Source organism: Sceloporus undulatus, chromosome 6 (assembly GCF_019175285.1).
Source record: "Sceloporus undulatus isolate JIND9_A2432 ecotype Alabama chromosome 6, SceUnd_v1.1, whole genome shotgun sequence".
Taxonomy (NCBI): domain Eukaryota; kingdom Metazoa; phylum Chordata; class Lepidosauria; order Squamata; family Phrynosomatidae; genus Sceloporus; species Sceloporus undulatus.
The window spans coordinates 61,363,168-61,381,024 of record NC_056527.1 but is presented as its reverse complement, the minus strand read 5'-3'; the positions used below and the strand labels follow the sequence as shown (position 1 = coordinate 61,381,024).

Sequence of the window (17,857 nt, the reverse complement as noted above, 5' to 3'; positions counted from 1 at the left end):
TACGAAGAAAATTTTTGGTGCTTTTTTCGGCTTTTTCGCACGAAACGCGGCTTTTCCCCATTAGCGCCTATGGCAATTCGGCTTACGAAGGCTTTTCGGGTTACGAAAGCGGCCGCGGAACAAATTACTTTCGTAACCCGAGGCACCACTGTATAGCCCTATCACTACACACAGCACTTCATAGATTAAAAGAATAGAAGAGACAGGGCCCTGACAAAAGCATACAAACAAATTTAAGTGGAAAAACAGGAGAAAGGAAAAATAAATTTTCCTTCTTTCAACAAGATTTTGCTACTGTTTAAATTATTATGTGCCATTTCCAACAGTCCTCTTGTTCTTAATGTTGTTTTTAATGTTGTTTTTAGTTTATTTTCAGTGTGTAACATTTTATGACCAAATCATTGTTAGCTTTTTTATAGTTTGGAGGTGGGGTACTTTTGTTTTTTTATGTCATTTATGTTTTTGTTACCTGCTTTGAGTATCTTCTCTGCAGGAGACAAGAAAGTTGGACATTTTACTAAAAATAAAAATGAGAATTGCTATAATTTCCTTCAAGATCATCCCCTCTCCCCACTGCCTTGAATTATATACCCATCCAGATTCATTTGGTGACAGTGATACTCTCTACCAGATCTTTTGCATCAAACCATGTTTCAATCCTTCCCTCGTAGTTATGTTCAGTTTGAGCCCAAGTTGATTTTGCATCGAAACTCTTGTATCCAGCTTAAACCTTGAAACAGCTCCTTATCACTACCACCCCCTCATTATTCCTACATAAAATTATCCTGTAGGCTCTTTGGGGGCAAGAACCATATGCTCTAACATAATGAAGTGCTTGGTAATGACCGCATGTTGACAGTATTAAAACCCACTATGACCTCTAGCAATGCTGCACTAATATCTACAGAACAAAATCTGGAATAAGGCTTACAATTATTTCAACAAGCAATAAGACACTCCCCAGAGTTTTGCAAAATATATTCTAATGTTTCTGCCCCAAACATTTTCCAATTACTACTTGGGGGCACCAGAAGACTTCATCGTGTGTTGAAAGATATATGCCAAGCTCAATACCTGTAATCATAACTTTAAATTTCAAATCTTTGGAAATAGCCGCTGCAGGGGTGCAATTTGGACAGGAACAGCATCTTCTTTCTCTGTGAGTTTTAATATCTGCTCATTAAATATAAAACATTTTATGAGCCCTCAAAGCAAACACCATGAATTGATAACTGAGATTTCCAAACTCTTGCAAAATTAAGTTTCATCCACTTCACTGCAATGTTTTGGAAAAGTATGTTGACATCTTAGCCATTAGCACAGTGGTAGGCAACCCGGTGGAGGGGGGGGCGGGGTTGGTGCCGACAAGGGAGGGGGGGGGAGGGGGGAGCCAAAAAATAAATAATTAAATAATTTTTAAAAAATTAAATAAATAAATAAACCAGGACAAATGTAGGACAAAATTTTCAAGTGGAGGGCACTTTTAAAATAAAAAATGGAGGACACGTGAAAAAATTTGCTGATTTTTTAAAAAATGTTAAGATAAATGCATGTTTCTGAGGCTTCTATAGACAATTGCCCCACCAAGCCCCTCATGCATGATGCCAAAGGCCCCGCCGGCAATCGGTGGCAGGACCAGGCTGGGGCCGGTCCCAAGGCCTCGCCGGGCCGCATCCGGCCCACGGGCCGCAGGTTGCCTACCCCTGCATTAGCATAATATGGATCCCAGACAGAGTGATAACTGAATTTACTTGCCATTTCTTCTTAATGCAATTACTTAGGTACTATTTTAGAACTACATTAGGACATTGCCTTTTTCCTATTGTTTGAGGACTCCCTCTTTTGTCTTCTCTTTAGTTTTTAGGTGATCACTCTACTGCACAGTAACATACAACTAAGCAGAAACAAAACTAGACTTCCCAACAAAATTCAAATTATAAAACAGAAAAGAGGACATTTTATCTAGGCCCAAAGATCTGCGGAGTTATGAGAGGAAAAATGAGGTTAATTTATCATTCTTGGTTGTATATATTTAGCAGACTAATTTCTTAGTATTTGAGCAGGATGCCCACATTTTGCAAGATTTTATTGGAACCCATCAAAAGCAGTGTCAGAACAGAACAGTGATTTGCTGGGCTAGTCCTTCCTTTAGAGCAGCGAAGCAGAGCAGAATTGTATAGGAATTCTCTAAGATTTATTCTACGCTAATGCGCTTCCAAATGGTATTTTTATCCTGCAATCACCCTGTGCATTGACTGGAATTTTACAGCAATCCAGGTGATCTCACATTTCATTTGTAACCCTCCTTTATTTTCCCACTGTTTCCCCCCTCCACAGCCCCATACCACAGAAAATGTGTTATGGAGGAAAAAGAATTTTAAAAAATCTGCAGAGTGCATTTTGATTAATACCACTACGGCATCACCCAGAGACAGAAAGATGTTTGCTACCCTTTGTAGCATGTTCTCCAAGGACTATGTCCCAGATCTGGTTCCTTATCACCATCAGATAGTTCCTATGGAATACAGTAATAGGAACTGGCATCTGATTTGCAGCTGGGAAGAGAAAGAGAGAGAGAGAGAGAGAGAGAGAGAGAGAGAGAGAGAGAACTGTCCTAACAATCAGAAACAATGAGAGCCAGAAGAACTGGCAACCTGTGCTGCTGATACAATTTATGAGCCCCAAAACACATGTGAATACATGAGTTAGGTCTCTGGCCTCCAGAGACCACAGAACAATATTAAGTCACTTGGTGAGTAAATAGAAAGCATTTGTCACTCATATAATTTACATTCGTGTCATATTATTAGTGAATTTTAAATGATGAATTTTAATGTAGATTGTTTTAATATATGTACATCTTATTTGTTCTTTTAGGTGATGTGTGTTTTAACCAATGTCTTTTTAACTGATGTTTGTCTATTAATTGTTGTTGTTCCCCAACTCGATCTATGGAGAGAAGTGGGTAATAAATAAATTATTATTATTATTACTACTACTACTACTACTACTACTACCATGTCTGACTATAAATACCAATCAGGCATGCAGAAACATTAATTCTGTATGAGGTCCTGAAAAAAGGCCAAATGACTCAAACCAGCCCTCCAATTTCTTAAAACTGAATACAATGCCAGAGAAATTATGCTTGCGCTTGGCATATGAATTTACACTTTCTCATTCTTCTGGTCACATTTAGCAACTGGACACAATAGACTGAAGATCATGAGATATACTCAGGTAAACATGGCCCCACCCCAAAGTCACAAAAATGAGAAAGCTCTTTAACTGGTTTAAAAAAAAATTAAAGCAGCTATAAAACAAACAGATCTAGAAGCTACTATATAATGCATTTATTTCACAAGATACAAGAGAAAACAATCACTAATATGTCACTACAAAAACCTATAGAATTCATTCACTGTACTTTACTGTAAAAAAAATCTGCCCACCCACAGGGAGTCACCAGGGTGGTCTAAACCACCTTTTCGTGGATCCTCTATGGTCCTGACCCATACAAACTATTGGCAGAGTTCCTCAGACCCCTTTACTTCCTTCCTAAGCCAGCTGTTTAAGATGCTGCCAAAGGCAACAAAGTATAAAATACACACTGATGTGACTTTCAGATCTCTATGATCACATTTAGAGAATGGCTTCTGATCACATTTTAATGTTCTCTCAGTAATTATACTACCACAGCCTCCAATGAACTGCAATTGTAAGGCATTGCTTGAAGGGTTCTCTTAAAATGACTAACAAAAATGAATGAAATTTTGAAAAGATTATAATGGAAATTTCTTCTTCACTCTATACATCTTATTAAAAGGCACTAGACTATATATAGCATACATAGTAAAGTACTATAGACACAGCTAATATAGTAAAAGGTACAACATACTACTATAAATTCATACCACTTTATGTATGCAGAACTTGAAAGGCAATATCCAAATAAATCACAGCTTCTTCATTTGAGAAGTCATGGAAGTTCTCTATATCATGGGTTGGGATCAAATAGCTCTTTAGGCAGGAGTATTAGGTTAGTGAAATAATTTACTTTTTTCTTTAACTTGAACAGATGGCCAAGCTATATCACAAGCAATGTTTGAAACTCTCCCATTTCAAGAGCAGTGTACTATCTCCTCTGAAAAGGGAGGCAACTTGCCGCTTCTACTGAAGTAAAAAGTGTACAAACTCTTTGGGCCCATGAAACTTATTTCATGGTTCTTTAGATCTTGGCCCTTGTCTTAAATATGTAACTACAAACATTTTACGGTCATTAGGGTCATTAGATTAGGGAGCCCTGGTGGCATACTGGTTAAATGCCTGTACTGCAGCCATTCACAGTCACAAAGTTATGAGTTTGATCCCAGGGCTCCAGGGTTGACACAGCCTGGCATCCTTCCATAGGTCACTAAAATGAGTACCCAGTTTGTTGGGGGCAATTAGCTTACACATTGTAAACCGCTTAGGGAGTGCTTAAGTGCACTGGTAAGCTGTATAAAAATGTATTTGCTATTGCTACTTGCTACAGTTTATTTTATCCTTACAATCATCTTAAGAATGGAAGCTTTTCTAAAGTTTTCCCCATAGAACAGTGATGGCGAACCTATGGCACACGTGCCAGAGGTGGCCCTCAGAGCCCTCTCTGTGGGCACATGTGCCGTCACCCCAGCACAGAGTTTGCCAGAGCTTATTACTAGAAAGCCAGAGGAACACGGCACTTTGCAATAAATAAGTGGGTTTTGGGTTGAAGTTTGGGCACTCGGCCCCTAAAAGGTTCACCATCACTGCCTTAGAAGATAAAATAGCAGCATACTAAGAGAACACAAAAAGTTATATTATAATAATAATCAGTTTGGGCATTATGATGAGTGGTCCTTCACACATTTTATGAGAAATAAGTAATGACATAGCAATTTAGCCAACATGCAAGTCTGTTTATATTTATAATGTATTCTAAAGCTGAAGAATAAAGGAACTCATTGGCATAGCTGTCACTTGCTTGTAAAAAACCTGCCCCAGGTTAATAAGCATACTTTTGCTTATGCATCTGGTCCACCTAGGCAACAGTTATTCTACCTATGAAGAGAAAGCTCATTATTTATTTATTTATTTATTTACGGTATTTATATCTCGCCCTTCAGCCCTGAAGGCTCTCAGAGCGGCATACAATTATTATTTTAATTAGACGGTTCCTTGCTCTCAGGCTTACAATCTAAAAAGACACAACACAAAAGGAGAAGGGAATGATGGTGGGGATGGGGATCAGGTCCAGCAGTTCTTCTCTCCCTTTGAGGCCCGGACCAAGGCAGATGGACTGGAGGGAGGGCTCTTCTTCTTAATAATGTCAAAAGCATCAGGATTCTTCATTAATCTTACTTGTATGGAAATTCACTTTCACTTTGCTAACCCACATCTAGACCAAAGACACTGGATCAGTACAGAGTTAGCTGCTCCTTGTCCCTTAGTTGGAGTCAGTTAAGGGGTATCAGCATACAGATAACACAACACTCCAAAGCTCAGGATGGTTTTTCTTTGTGGCTTCAGACAAAACAGGTGTAGGGAACAAGGGGCCTTACAAATGTTGGTGAACATTTCCCTTATTAGTGGCAAAGCTGATTGGGAATTAGAATACAACAATATATGGAAGACACAGATTTGCCACTCCTGATATAAATACTGAACATAACCAGCCACATTTGTGATCCTCAGGAACACATTAATTATCCCAGTACAACTGCTACCTAAAACCATTTTGGAAACAAACTATAAATTCTGTTGCTCCAGCTAAACATTCAAGGGAGAAAAAATCATTCTAATGGATCACAACATCAAAACCTTTGAAGTTTCAAACAGTTAACAGGGAGGACTAACCCAATCCAATCGTCAGGGGGGGGAAATCACCTAGACTCCTTAGCTTAGTGTGTCTAAGAACTTGGGGTGTTCTAACAAAATTGGTATATGAAGCTGTGACCCATTCCCCAATTCCTGTTAGATGTGTGCACATAATGAATTAAAGAAGGAAAACAATCAAGGTCTGCGAGAATATGAAAGAGGAGGCTTATGGGCAGTTTTCCTGAAACTGATCTACTTAGGAACAAAATAGTTTAAAGGTATTTCTGGTAACTCACTATAAGAAACTCCAAAAACTCCAGTTGTGTTCATAAACAGAAGTCCTTAAAGGGAAAAAAAAGTGCATGTTTCTGTGTGCCTTTCAGCTGAACTTAGTGGTTAGCTTGAAGGCAGCACAAAATGATCATCTGGCGTACATTAACTTCTGTATTAGTCCATTTATGTACTTGAAATATGGCAGCCCCTGACCAAGTTTAGACAAGCGTAAGCTCAAATGGTTTTATTCTCTAATCCACTTTTTATTGGTTAGAAGAAAAACATAATGGATCATATTTAATGTTACAGCAAAGAAATACATACCATTCAAAAATTGTCTGGCATCAAAATTATACTAGCATATTTATTCAGTGGTTACTCTGGAATTTTTGAGGGGGAGAAAAAAATCATTTCTTTTAACTATCACCATTTTAATAGGAAACTTAAACTCTAAACTTCATCAACATTTCATTTTTTTTTTAAACCGGATACACAGGAAAGTATGTCAAATAACTTACCTGGCAGAACTGTAGTTTGTTGAGAGTCAAGGTCTATATTTAGAGACATACGACCACCTTTGGCTAATCTGTCATAGAGCATGGTTATGTGCTTCTTCAGCCTATTAGTATCCTTGGGGATACACAACTGATTGGAAAGTGTCAGGGCATGGTCTTTTGAACTCTTGGACAAACATGTTTTTAACAAATGTGAGACAGCAGCATCCACACTTTCTTCCCAACCCTGCAAGGAGGAAGGAATAAAATAAATAAATCAAAGATAAATTAGAAATTGAACATGTTTTTTTACTGAAAAGAAAAACTACACTGGGACAATTTTTAAAATATATAGCAGATGTTTAATTGCATAATGATTTCAAAACGTAGCTAAACAATTTACAAGTCTAGACATCTAAATAAAATGAAGAAAAATAAGGAATTTAAAAAGAAAGGAATTGAGGAACAATGAAAAGTAGCACATAGCTATTTTAAGTAATTTTAATTAATGTTAAGATTTTTAAAATGTTCCCTGTAAAGCAATTTTTCAAATGAAAGACAGATAAATGTGACTGTAAATGGATTAATTCTCTCTTATTCATTCCCTCTCACAAAAACCTCTGAGAATTCAAGCAATTTAAAAAAAAATCCCTGCACAATCAGAACCTAACGTTATATTATTCTGTGTGTGAGAGCAGCAAACATCTTGGGGCATGCATATGTTCAGATTAAATACCAGGCATGGACGAGACAACAACAGTAATTGGCACTGCAATACACAGGAAGGAGATTGTTAAGTCCTCCCTCTCCAGCTGCAGTCTCAATAAAAACTAAATACTTCCCTTTGCACAGCAGAGTACAGTAATAGCCATGGAGAAGGGGGTAACTACAACAGGCCTCCCTGGAAGAAGATTAACCATCCATTATGAAGCCAAGCCCTCCCTCCAGTCCACCTGCCTTGGTCCAGGCCTTGGAGGTAGAGAGGACCTCATCCCCTTCCACCTCCACCACTCGCTTCTCCTTTTGTGTCATGTCTTTTTAGATTGTAAACCTGAGGGCAGAGAACCGTCCAATTAAAAAGATTGTATGTACAGCGCTGTGTAAATTTACAGCGCTTTATAAATAAAAGTTATTAATAATAATAACTCCTCCAATGAAACATCTAGTCCCTAACAAAAACTGGATCTACTATGCGAATTTTAAACATTCTGAACAACAAAGAAACTTGTGGCACCTTGAATACAAATATACTATGAAACCAACATTTATAGACTAGAAAACAGTACAATGGGATGAGGAATATGTAGCCCACCAGATGTTCTTGAACTGCAACTCCCATCACTCTTAGCCTGAAAAGTCAATATTGAAAGATGATGGCACTCTCAGCCCAACAAAATCTAGGGGGGCATACATTCCAAATCCTTACATTAGCTGCAAGAATCAGCCAGTATTTGTGTATGCCCAACACATGTAACCAACCACGTGTTCAGTTTATAAAGACTTCATACACATTTTATTGTAAAAGTCACTGAACTCTTTATAAACTGGATTTACATTTTATAAAATACCTGGCTGCTGGACATCATTTTAACTTGTGAGTGTTAGAATCATACACACTGCATCACCTACTCCTAGTCCCAACTACAACAGGTACACTCAATAAGAATTTGATAAGGAAACATACATATTTCATTGATTCAATGTGTCTAGTCTTGGGACTACCAATTGGATTTATGACCCAATATGAATGTGTTCTCACCAGTTTCAAATGCAGTGAATAAGTATTATTGCTCACTTTGTAAACACTCAGTTTTAATTGACCTAGGTTTATGGCCTTTTTAACCCACTGTTTACAACTTCTATACCCATGTATATTTGAGATTACACAGAAGCAAGCATTTTTCATGAGAAGAAGAGGACATATATATTAGCTGCTTTTATATCCTACTTCTCCCTCAATAGATTCAATCTGGTGTGTACATGGTTCTTCTCCTCCCCATTATCTTTACAATAACCCTGTAAAATAAAATAGAATTATCTAATAATCTAGTCAATTTAATGGGTCAACAAAAATTTGAACCGAGGACTCAGAAGTCCCAGTTCATCATTGTAACCACTACATTACTGGTTCCAACAGGTTAGGATTCTGAACAGACACTTGTCCTCACACCTATCATATTGCAGCCCATATAACTCTTGAACTCCTGTAGGACAAGAGGAAATCTGGAGGGGGTGGTTATCAGAAGGAAAAACTAACAACATACCACACTTCCAAGCACATATGTCTTATGAAATAATAGAAAGCAGCATTTCTACCATTTAGTGCATATCATAGAATCATAGAGCTGGAAGAGACCGCAAGGGCCATCCAGTCCAACCCCCTGCCATGCAGGAAATTCAGATCAAAGCATCCCCGACAGATGGCCATCCAGCCTCCGTTTGAAGACCTCCAAGGAGGGAGACTCCACTACAGAACAATACACATGCAAATGACTCCTGCATTCCCAGGCTCACACAGTATATATACACCAAATTTTTCCAGGCAAAGCATTCTCTGAAGATGCCAGCCACAGATGCTGTTGAAACGTCACGAAGAAACTTTTCTGGAATATGGCCACATAGCCCGAAAAACCCACAAAAAACTATGGATGCCGGCCATGAAAGTTCAACTTTACTTCAACTGCAATTTTTTGGTGGTAGCTCTGCCCACCCTTATAAAACCCCTAGCATTCCTGCTCGTTCCCTAGTTCCATAAAGTAAGCTGCATAGCAGAGATAGAAGGAAATAAAGTGAGCAGGACACGACTGAGGGGAGGATGGGTGGGATTTGCGTGTATTCACAGATGACCACTTGGAGAAATACAATTACAGGTAAGCAACCAGGTCTTCTTCGTGGTCTCTGCGGATCACACAAATGGGTTAGACTGGCAAGCTTTAGGCCATGGATGAGAGAGTGTCGTGACACCAGTTTTTTAAAGTTTTTTTAAAAAAATATTTTCCATTTCCATATATACAATGTTCCCAGCTTATGCTGAAAGCTGAATGACAAAGAGGAAATGGCACGCGTGTATATTTTGGCTAATTTATCTGGGCTCAGATGCCGTCTGTAATACATTTTGTACCAGTTCTCTTTGAGGTTTTGAGAGACTGTGTGTTTCATTACTGTATTCAACACTTTCTCCCATTGTGTCATTTGTATAGTGTGTCCTATATTAATTGCCCATTTGATCAGTTTCTTTAACTACTTCTTCTCTTCTAAATTTCCATAAAATTTTATATACAATGTGTCCGCATCATATGCAGGCACCTTTTACACAGCTTTCAGCATAACTACTTCTTCTCTTCTAAATTTCCATAAAGTTTTATATACAGTGTGCCCGCATCATATGCAGGCACCTTTTACACAGCTTTCAGCTTATGCTGAAAGCCATGCGACTGGGTTGCAATGGGGCTTGAGTATATGCACTATTTGCCTTACGCAGAAGGGCCGGAACACATCCCTGCGTAAGGCAAGGGTGCACTGTAACAAGCTTATTGTTTGTTTCAGAACCTCACCCATAATCTCTTCTATCTCTGTTTTGATGTCTGACATTCCATATATTTTAATATCCATCATTCTCCTTTCATTAATTTGTCTATATTGGAACCAGTTCATCTTATATCCTTTTTGTGTGTGTAAAGTTTCTGATTCATTTGTCTTTATCCTTCCCTCTTGTTCCTCCACTATATCTTTATAGGTACAGCAATTTTCTTTACCCATTTCTTTTCTATAAAATGCCTCTTGTGGTGATAACTTGTATTTTCCTCTTGATGGCCATTATAAAACTGTTGCCTGGGGGTGGTGGGAATTCAACATCTCTGCTACTAATCTGATGATCTCCTCTCTAAGTAAGTTTCTCAAAACAGAGAAACAGTTCTCCTAGTTTTATTGAATAACTCCCTTGTATCACATCCCAAAATAATATTTTTTTGGAAACTGTCAGGTGGGGAAATGTTGTACTAAGTATAGGATCTCACTGTGTAACTTGTTCAGTTCAAATTTGCCACTTTGTGTCTCCTGCCTCTTAAATTGCTTCATTCTGTACTTTGAAAGGCAACTATAACAGGTCAATCACATTAGCTTGCCTAACAACAGAACCATGTGATATGTTTCTTCCTTCTTGTCCTTAGTTCTTCCTGTCTTATTGATTCTATACAAGGAACAGCGTCCATCCTAACAAATTCTAACATGTTTAAAACTGCACTACATATTAATCCACTTATAAAAAAAAATTAAGCATTTTTCTGAAGACAATGTGTTCCCCCATTCTCAACAGCACTTATAAGGCATTCCTCCTTTCCTTTTTCCTTTTCTTACCTTTCTGGTACATAGGCTGGTGGTCTAGCCATTATATTTTAATCCCTCTCTGTAGCTTTTCAGAATCATTAGAGTTTCTTTTGTTGTACAGTCCCTGCTAGGGCTGGAATAGGTATTCAACAGTTTCCAGATTGGGGTAAAAAAAACTGAGGCTCTTGACCCCTTGAAAACACTTGTGGGAAGAAAAATAACACCCAGAAAGTTCCTGCAACCTTGTGTGAATTCTTTGTTGTTTTTTCTTCTTAGCACAAGAAGACCTGCACACTTTGTGAACTGCATTTTCAGAATTTCTGCAGTGAATTTCATTAGAGAAAAGGAGAAAACTGTGACTCCTAACCTTTTCAACCCGTTTTTGAGGACAGATTCTTCCTCACCTTTCCTGGGGTTTGTCAGAGAAGCAGACAATTTTTTTTCCAGGAAAGAAATTCAACATAATGAATGTTTATGGGGAAATAATGCCCTCTGTACTACCACCCCTTATCCTTATTTTTTTGGGGGGAAGGGACAGTGTGGCATTTGTTCGATGGAAATGGAAACATACTGTACTCTTGTGTCAGCAGAAATAATATTTAGCTAGTAAAATGAGGCATAAATAGTAGACCCCTGTATGTAACTAGGAAATGATTTAATAAACACAACAGAGTCAGCTCAAGATGTCCTGAAGCCTCGGGTAGAAAATAGAAATTGTGCAGTCTCACACAACCAAAGAGACTGAAAATGTCCTATTCTTTAATGATATCCCAGATCTGCTACCTGAAGTAGCCTATTACCCTTTGCTTAATTCCATTCTGAGACAAACCCCATACAAAACTATCTCTCACAGAACATAGTGGGAAGCCCACAACCATTACAGAGTTAATTCTTTTGCAGCAAGATTTTCAGCAAGCCTGGCAGTTTCTTACCAGCTCTTGAGTATCCTGAGTTAATGGCAAAAATGCAGCTTCCAGAATAGCAATTTGGTCAGCAGTCAGTTTCTGCCACAGGCTAATCAGGAGAATTACCAGCTGGGTGGCACTTTTTAACTTTGTGAATGCCTGGAACATACTGGCTTGGTTTTCTTCAGCTGCATCTGCTAGAGCTATTACCTGTAAAAATTACAAACTTCTGTTAGGTATTCTTTTACCACTCTTGAGCGCTCAACACTAACATTACATTTGGCGAACTCTTCGTTTTCTTTAGAAGAACCTGATGAACTTTCAGTTCCAAAACCATAAACCAGTTATTATTTGCCATCTTCTTCAGAATGAGATATAATTTAAAATCCATATGGCAGCGTGATTACGCTATTACTTCAATCAGTGCAAAAGTCGTCAAGATCTGTATTACATATACTATATAATAAAATATCTCTCAAATTGATCTTCAGAACATAATGTAACAGAAGAATTCTTAATAGTTTGTAAGTACTGATTTTAAATACCACCTGTGTTTTCTGGAGTAACTTCCACAGTGTTGCATTTATTTGTAGATTAGAGACATTTCCATTGATTTTACAAAATATACCTTATACTTCTTATCAGAATATTTTCAATTAATCTATACACATATACATACACAAAACTGTAGATATTTTTTGGAATGTGTTCAGTTCACGGATGTTTATAGCACAAGCATAACTACTGGACTACAAAGATTTAAAAAAGGAAATTAAAGGTGTGCTAAAATGAAATGCCAATTCTTTTCTTTTTATAAGCTAACAGAATGTTTTACCCCTATTCATATATTCAGGATGTCAATGGAAAAATGTAATTAAAAACAGAACCAAACCGTAGGGGCTTTAATGACTCAAAATGTTCTTGTTCTCATATTGTCCACTTCCTATAAATGACAACCCACCATAAGTACCATCTTTCCATAGTAGTGGGATTGGGTACTTCTGTGAGACAGCGATAGTGCTACTGGTAGAGTCCCCCATGTCAGACAGGGTTTTGCTGGGGAAGCAGCCTAAATGTACAAAGCTTGTTAGTATCATGCAAAAGGAGGCATCAGTAAACCACTTTTTAAGTATTCCCCCCATTCAAACCCTAAGATAAGACAATAAAACAAAAGACAGTGTCAGAAGGTGAAACTCCTAGTTCAGATGGCACTCAGCAAGCTACCAGGGTCCAGAAGAGGACAACTACGAGCAGCACTGTGGCTAATGTTGCAACTGGACTCAAGCTAAAAGGGCATTCAGCTATTTACATGTTCAGAGATGAAAGGAAAATCTGAAGCTGCACAACACATATTATACGAACATGGAATGCGAGAAGCATGGATCAGGGGAAACTAGACAAAATAAAACAAGAAATGGAACATATAAACATTGAAATACAGTAGAAGAGAATGAGAAGGGGAAATGTTGAAGTGAAATAAGAAAAAGAAGAAAAGAGAGGAACAAAATTGGTAAATCAAAGACTGAGTAAGAGAGAATAGTAAGAGAAAGGAAGGTCTTAGTAGGTATCAGAATGGCCTTGGGATTGAGAAGTAAAGGGAAGGCCCAAGATGCAGCTTCAAAACAAAGAACCCAGAGGAATAGATTCAAACTACAGGAAAAAAGATTCCACCTCAACATTAAGAAGAACATCTTGACAGTAAGAGTTATTCGATACCAGAATATGCTGCTTTGGAGTATGGTGGAGTCTCCTTTTGGAGGCTTTTAAACAGTGGCTGGATAGTGTATTTCTGCATGGCAGGATGTCAGATTTGATGACCCTTGAGGTCTCATCCAACTCTATGATTTTATGATTCTATGAATTACAAAATGCCTAGGGCAGAAGAGGTTCCCTGGAACAGGAACTCCACAATATATAGCAAAACTTAGAGAAAAAATAACAAAATTTAGGAAGGAAACAGGAATGAAACTGGAAGATATGAACATTGAATTTAACACAGTCCACAATCTGTTGGTCCAAGTAAAGAAGGAAATAAAAGAAAATAAAGATAAAATACAAGTTTGAAAAAGGAAAATCTAGATCTAAATGTGGAAAAAGAAAAGCTAAGATACCCTGGCAGAACAGAGGGATAAAGCTTTATGGCTTAGACTCAGAGGTTAAAAAGAACAAGTAAATGAAAATATTAGGAATATAATTATAAAAGAACTAACCAAGAGCTTAGAATGAGAAGACAATTATACAGTTTGGAAAAGGAGAATGACCCTTTCTTCCAATTGGATTCAACATTTGCAAGAATAAAAAAAATGTTCCAAGGGATGTGATCATACATTGTGGTGAGGGGAGTCACAAGGGACTATATATTGGAGGTCCATTACAACAAAAGCATCTGGGTGGGTGGAGAATTAGTTAGCATAATGAAAGAGATCCCTACCAGATTACTTAAAAGAAGAAGAGACTACAACTTCTGGGCTGAAACATTAAAAAGAGGGGGAAATCCCTTTCATCTGGGAAAACCTGGAAGGAATTAATTTTACATTTAGAAAAGAGAGAAATAAAATCTGTAGAAACGGCCAAAGAAAAAAGATGAAAGTGTGGCACTTAGAAAGCAGGAATATGAGAATCTGGATTTGGATGATGAGTAGGGCTCACAAACAGGATTGAACTGAGGGGAAGATTTAGATGAACAGATAGAGAGAAAGAAGTTGTAGAAAGGAAGAGAAAAGAAAGAACAAAGAGACACCAGCCTTCTGAATCTGAATAAGAAGGAAGAGAGAAGATGCAAGAAGAAGAGGAAAAATGAGGGAGGGGAGGGGTTTTAAAGGGAGATGGAAGGGGTATCACATTTATAAATAAGTAATGAAGAAATGTAATTATATTGTAATGTAAAATAAGTATATTAAATGGAATGTGATAAGGTTGAACTCAGGACAAAAACAGAAAATATTTCATTATCTTAGAAAAATAAGACAGTTATAACTTGTCTTCAGGACATTTGAATTAGGGGGAAAACATGTACCATTACTAAATTTTAAAAATCTAAGAAAAGAATTTGTATGAAGCAAAAAAAAAGGGGGGGGGGGATGGTGATTTACATCAAAATAAAACTGCTGCCAAAATTAATTCTAGCAGATGAATAGGCAAGATATGTTGCAGTTGAGATTAGCGGGAATAATTGTTTTAATAATGATAAAATGTTCATTCATATCTGTGTGCTCATTAATAAGAAATAACAAAACAATGCTATTAAACAATGAAAATTGGTGCCTTTTAGGGTTCTTAATGGAGTAGTTGACCCAAAAGAAGATAGATATGTGGAATGACAAAAAAATTAAGATGAATCAAGGGAAATCAGTGAGCATTCTTTGAAACAATGGAAGAACTGTAATTAGTGGACATCTAGTGGACATCTACAGCGATATATTAATAATAATAATAATAATAATAATAATAATAGAGAATTAAAGAAAATAATAATAAAAATTTATTCTGTGATGCCCAGAAATCATTATTCAGAATTGATATAATTTGGCGCTCTAGTAACTTAGAGCAAGGCAGACTGTCTGGCTCCTATTGGGCTGGGACCACAGTGACCACATGGTTGACTCCCGAAGTGGGGGTAACAAGCTAGCAGCCGGCAGAATCAGATTAAATCTTCTTATAAAAGAGCTGGCTCTTGCTGGTTTAGCGTAGCCTTGTCACAGCTTCCGGCCACTTTGGGGAAGTGCATAATCTAAATGCTATGTCCGCTTTATTTGGCCCGTTTGTTTCGGGCCTTAGTAAAAAAATATTAAATGTCAAAATTGACATAATCCAGTAATGGTCACAATGAAGGGAACAACTCAAACCTTTAATTGGAGATTAAATGAATTATTATTATATAAAGTGGAATATTTTATATTATTATATAAAAAAGAATGTCAGATAAAACTTAGAGAGTATTTTGAGTGAAATCCTGATGAAAAGCCGGATAACAGCACTGTTTGGGATGCCAATAAAGATGTGATAGGAGGAATATTTATGCAAATGAATACAATATGAAACAAAAGAGGCAGGAGAAGATGGTTTTTTAAAAAAAATAGATTCAAGATTAAGAGTTATTGAAATCCCAATTTAATTAAAGATTAAAAACCTATTGAATTTACTACAAAATCAATTAACAATTGTGATGTGTGAAATTAAGAAAAAGTAGAATATGTGAGACAAAGAAATTTTGCATGTGCAAATACGTCAAGTAGATGACTGTCATATAGACTCATGAGTGGAGTGGACATTAGCAAAGGTGACAGCAAGCTGATAAATCTCAAGGCTCCAATCCATTTAAAATTACATCATGGGAGTCATGACAGGGCTTAGAGGACTTTGGGCACAGCTCAGATCATTTTGAACTGTTTTCAGTTTAGAATCTAGGCATGTCCTCCAGAGTCTAAAATGGGATGGAAAGCAGAATAGATAGACTCTCCTCCCCTCAGAGACCTGGGACTTCTGAAATTCAGTGCCAATTCCAATAGCAATAGAAAACACTGCTACTTAGTGGGTAGGAATTGCTAAAGTGGTGCACATGCCATGTCACTATGATATTTCTCAGTCAACACACTGCTACTGAAGGACAATTTAGCAATGCCCCTACTGACAAATGTATCAGTGACGTGAAATATGCACTAACCTCACAATGGCTAATTGTCTCAGTCCCTTTTTTTTTTCTTTATCTCTGGTGCCTGTAGACTGTAAAAGAAGATACCTAAATCTGGAATCTGACTTTCAAGAAACCTTTCATCCGGCAGCTGAGACATACAGAACCATGTTGGTGTGCAAATAAGCAAATTACATTGGGCAAAACCAGCACAACAAAAAAATGATGTTGGATGCTTAAATCAGAAAACATAGAAGCTATCATTAAACCCTGCTGCACAAATAGACATTTTTTCTCCTGATACTGATGACATAAATGTGAAGAATCATTGTCTTCAATTTAACCCAAGGTACTAATCTGCTGTTAGTAGTCTTGGCACAGTTCACCTTGCTTTTACACCAACATTTAACATATGTAAACTGACAGGCTTAACCTTCAGTACAGCTTCACAAGAACAATGCAAATGCCTTTGCTTCTCCTTTGAAAATGTAGAGAAGCTTTATTAACAGGACAGTGAAAGCTGGGTAACATATGATTCCACTTCAGTTGCAACAATAATTGCTTGGAAGCTGCAAGGACAGAGACCATCAAAGCTAACATGAGGACTCTTAATAATTCCTTTCATTGTTTTACCTTGTTGTAAAGTCACCAAAGATTTTCATTGAGCACTTATATGAAAACTATATTGTGCACAAAATATCACTTCTAAAGCATAATATAGAACAGAAACATGTGCCTATTTTAGACTGTTCAATTCATTAGATTTATCTTTTTTTAAAAAAAACTAATATTTTTATTTAACAATTACATCAGAAAATATCAGTCAACCAAATGTAACATGACAAAGCCTGACATGGATGCTGCATATGGAAGTCAAAACAAAAGAAATGATGTTCTTCTGCTGTTACATTTCTTATTATTGTTTTGACCCTTTCTGTAGAACATCTTTCCAAAAACCTAAGTGGTAAGCTGGTGGATTCAACATCAGGGTGTTGTTGACATAGTCCAGGAAAGAGAACCACATCTCTCCTGTGAACTTTTGATACATCAGACAGTTTTTCCATCAGTAAAGTTTCCCATAACTGACGCCACCAATTATATGTGAGAAAGATATGTTTTCCAATTCTTAGCCATTTCTACTCTAGCTGTTGCAATAACAAAAACCTAATTAATGTTTTGTGCTTCAAATTTGTTTCCACATATGTAAAGATGTACTTTTTGTTCAATATATTGGCATGTTGGTTGTATTCCTTGCCAACTGGATTGGAAAATGATACCCCAAGGGTGGAGAAGTGTGGATTTTGATTTAAATGGGGGTGAGCACCATATTTTCTGCCAGGTGGAGCCTGGAATCCGAATGTTGAAGTTTAATTCCCAACCTGCCTTGCAAG

At 37.3% G+C, this 17,857-nt stretch overlaps 1 protein-coding gene across 2 annotated transcripts in view; it reads right to left on the bottom strand.

Annotated features, from left to right (window-relative positions):
* The window catches only part of BBS9 (Bardet-Biedl syndrome 9), a 264,949-nt gene that overhangs the window by 130,696 nt on the left and 116,396 nt on the right, over positions 1-17,857 (bottom strand). For both annotated transcript variants that reach the window (XM_042474263.1, XM_042474264.1), the window contains 2 exons: positions 11,864-12,046; positions 6,630-6,852 (listed from right to left, as the gene is read on the bottom strand). In XM_042474263.1, the coding sequence (XP_042330197.1) occupies positions 6,630-6,852; positions 11,864-12,046 (406 nt within the window). The remainder of the gene's footprint in view (positions 1-6,629; positions 6,853-11,863; positions 12,047-17,857) is intronic.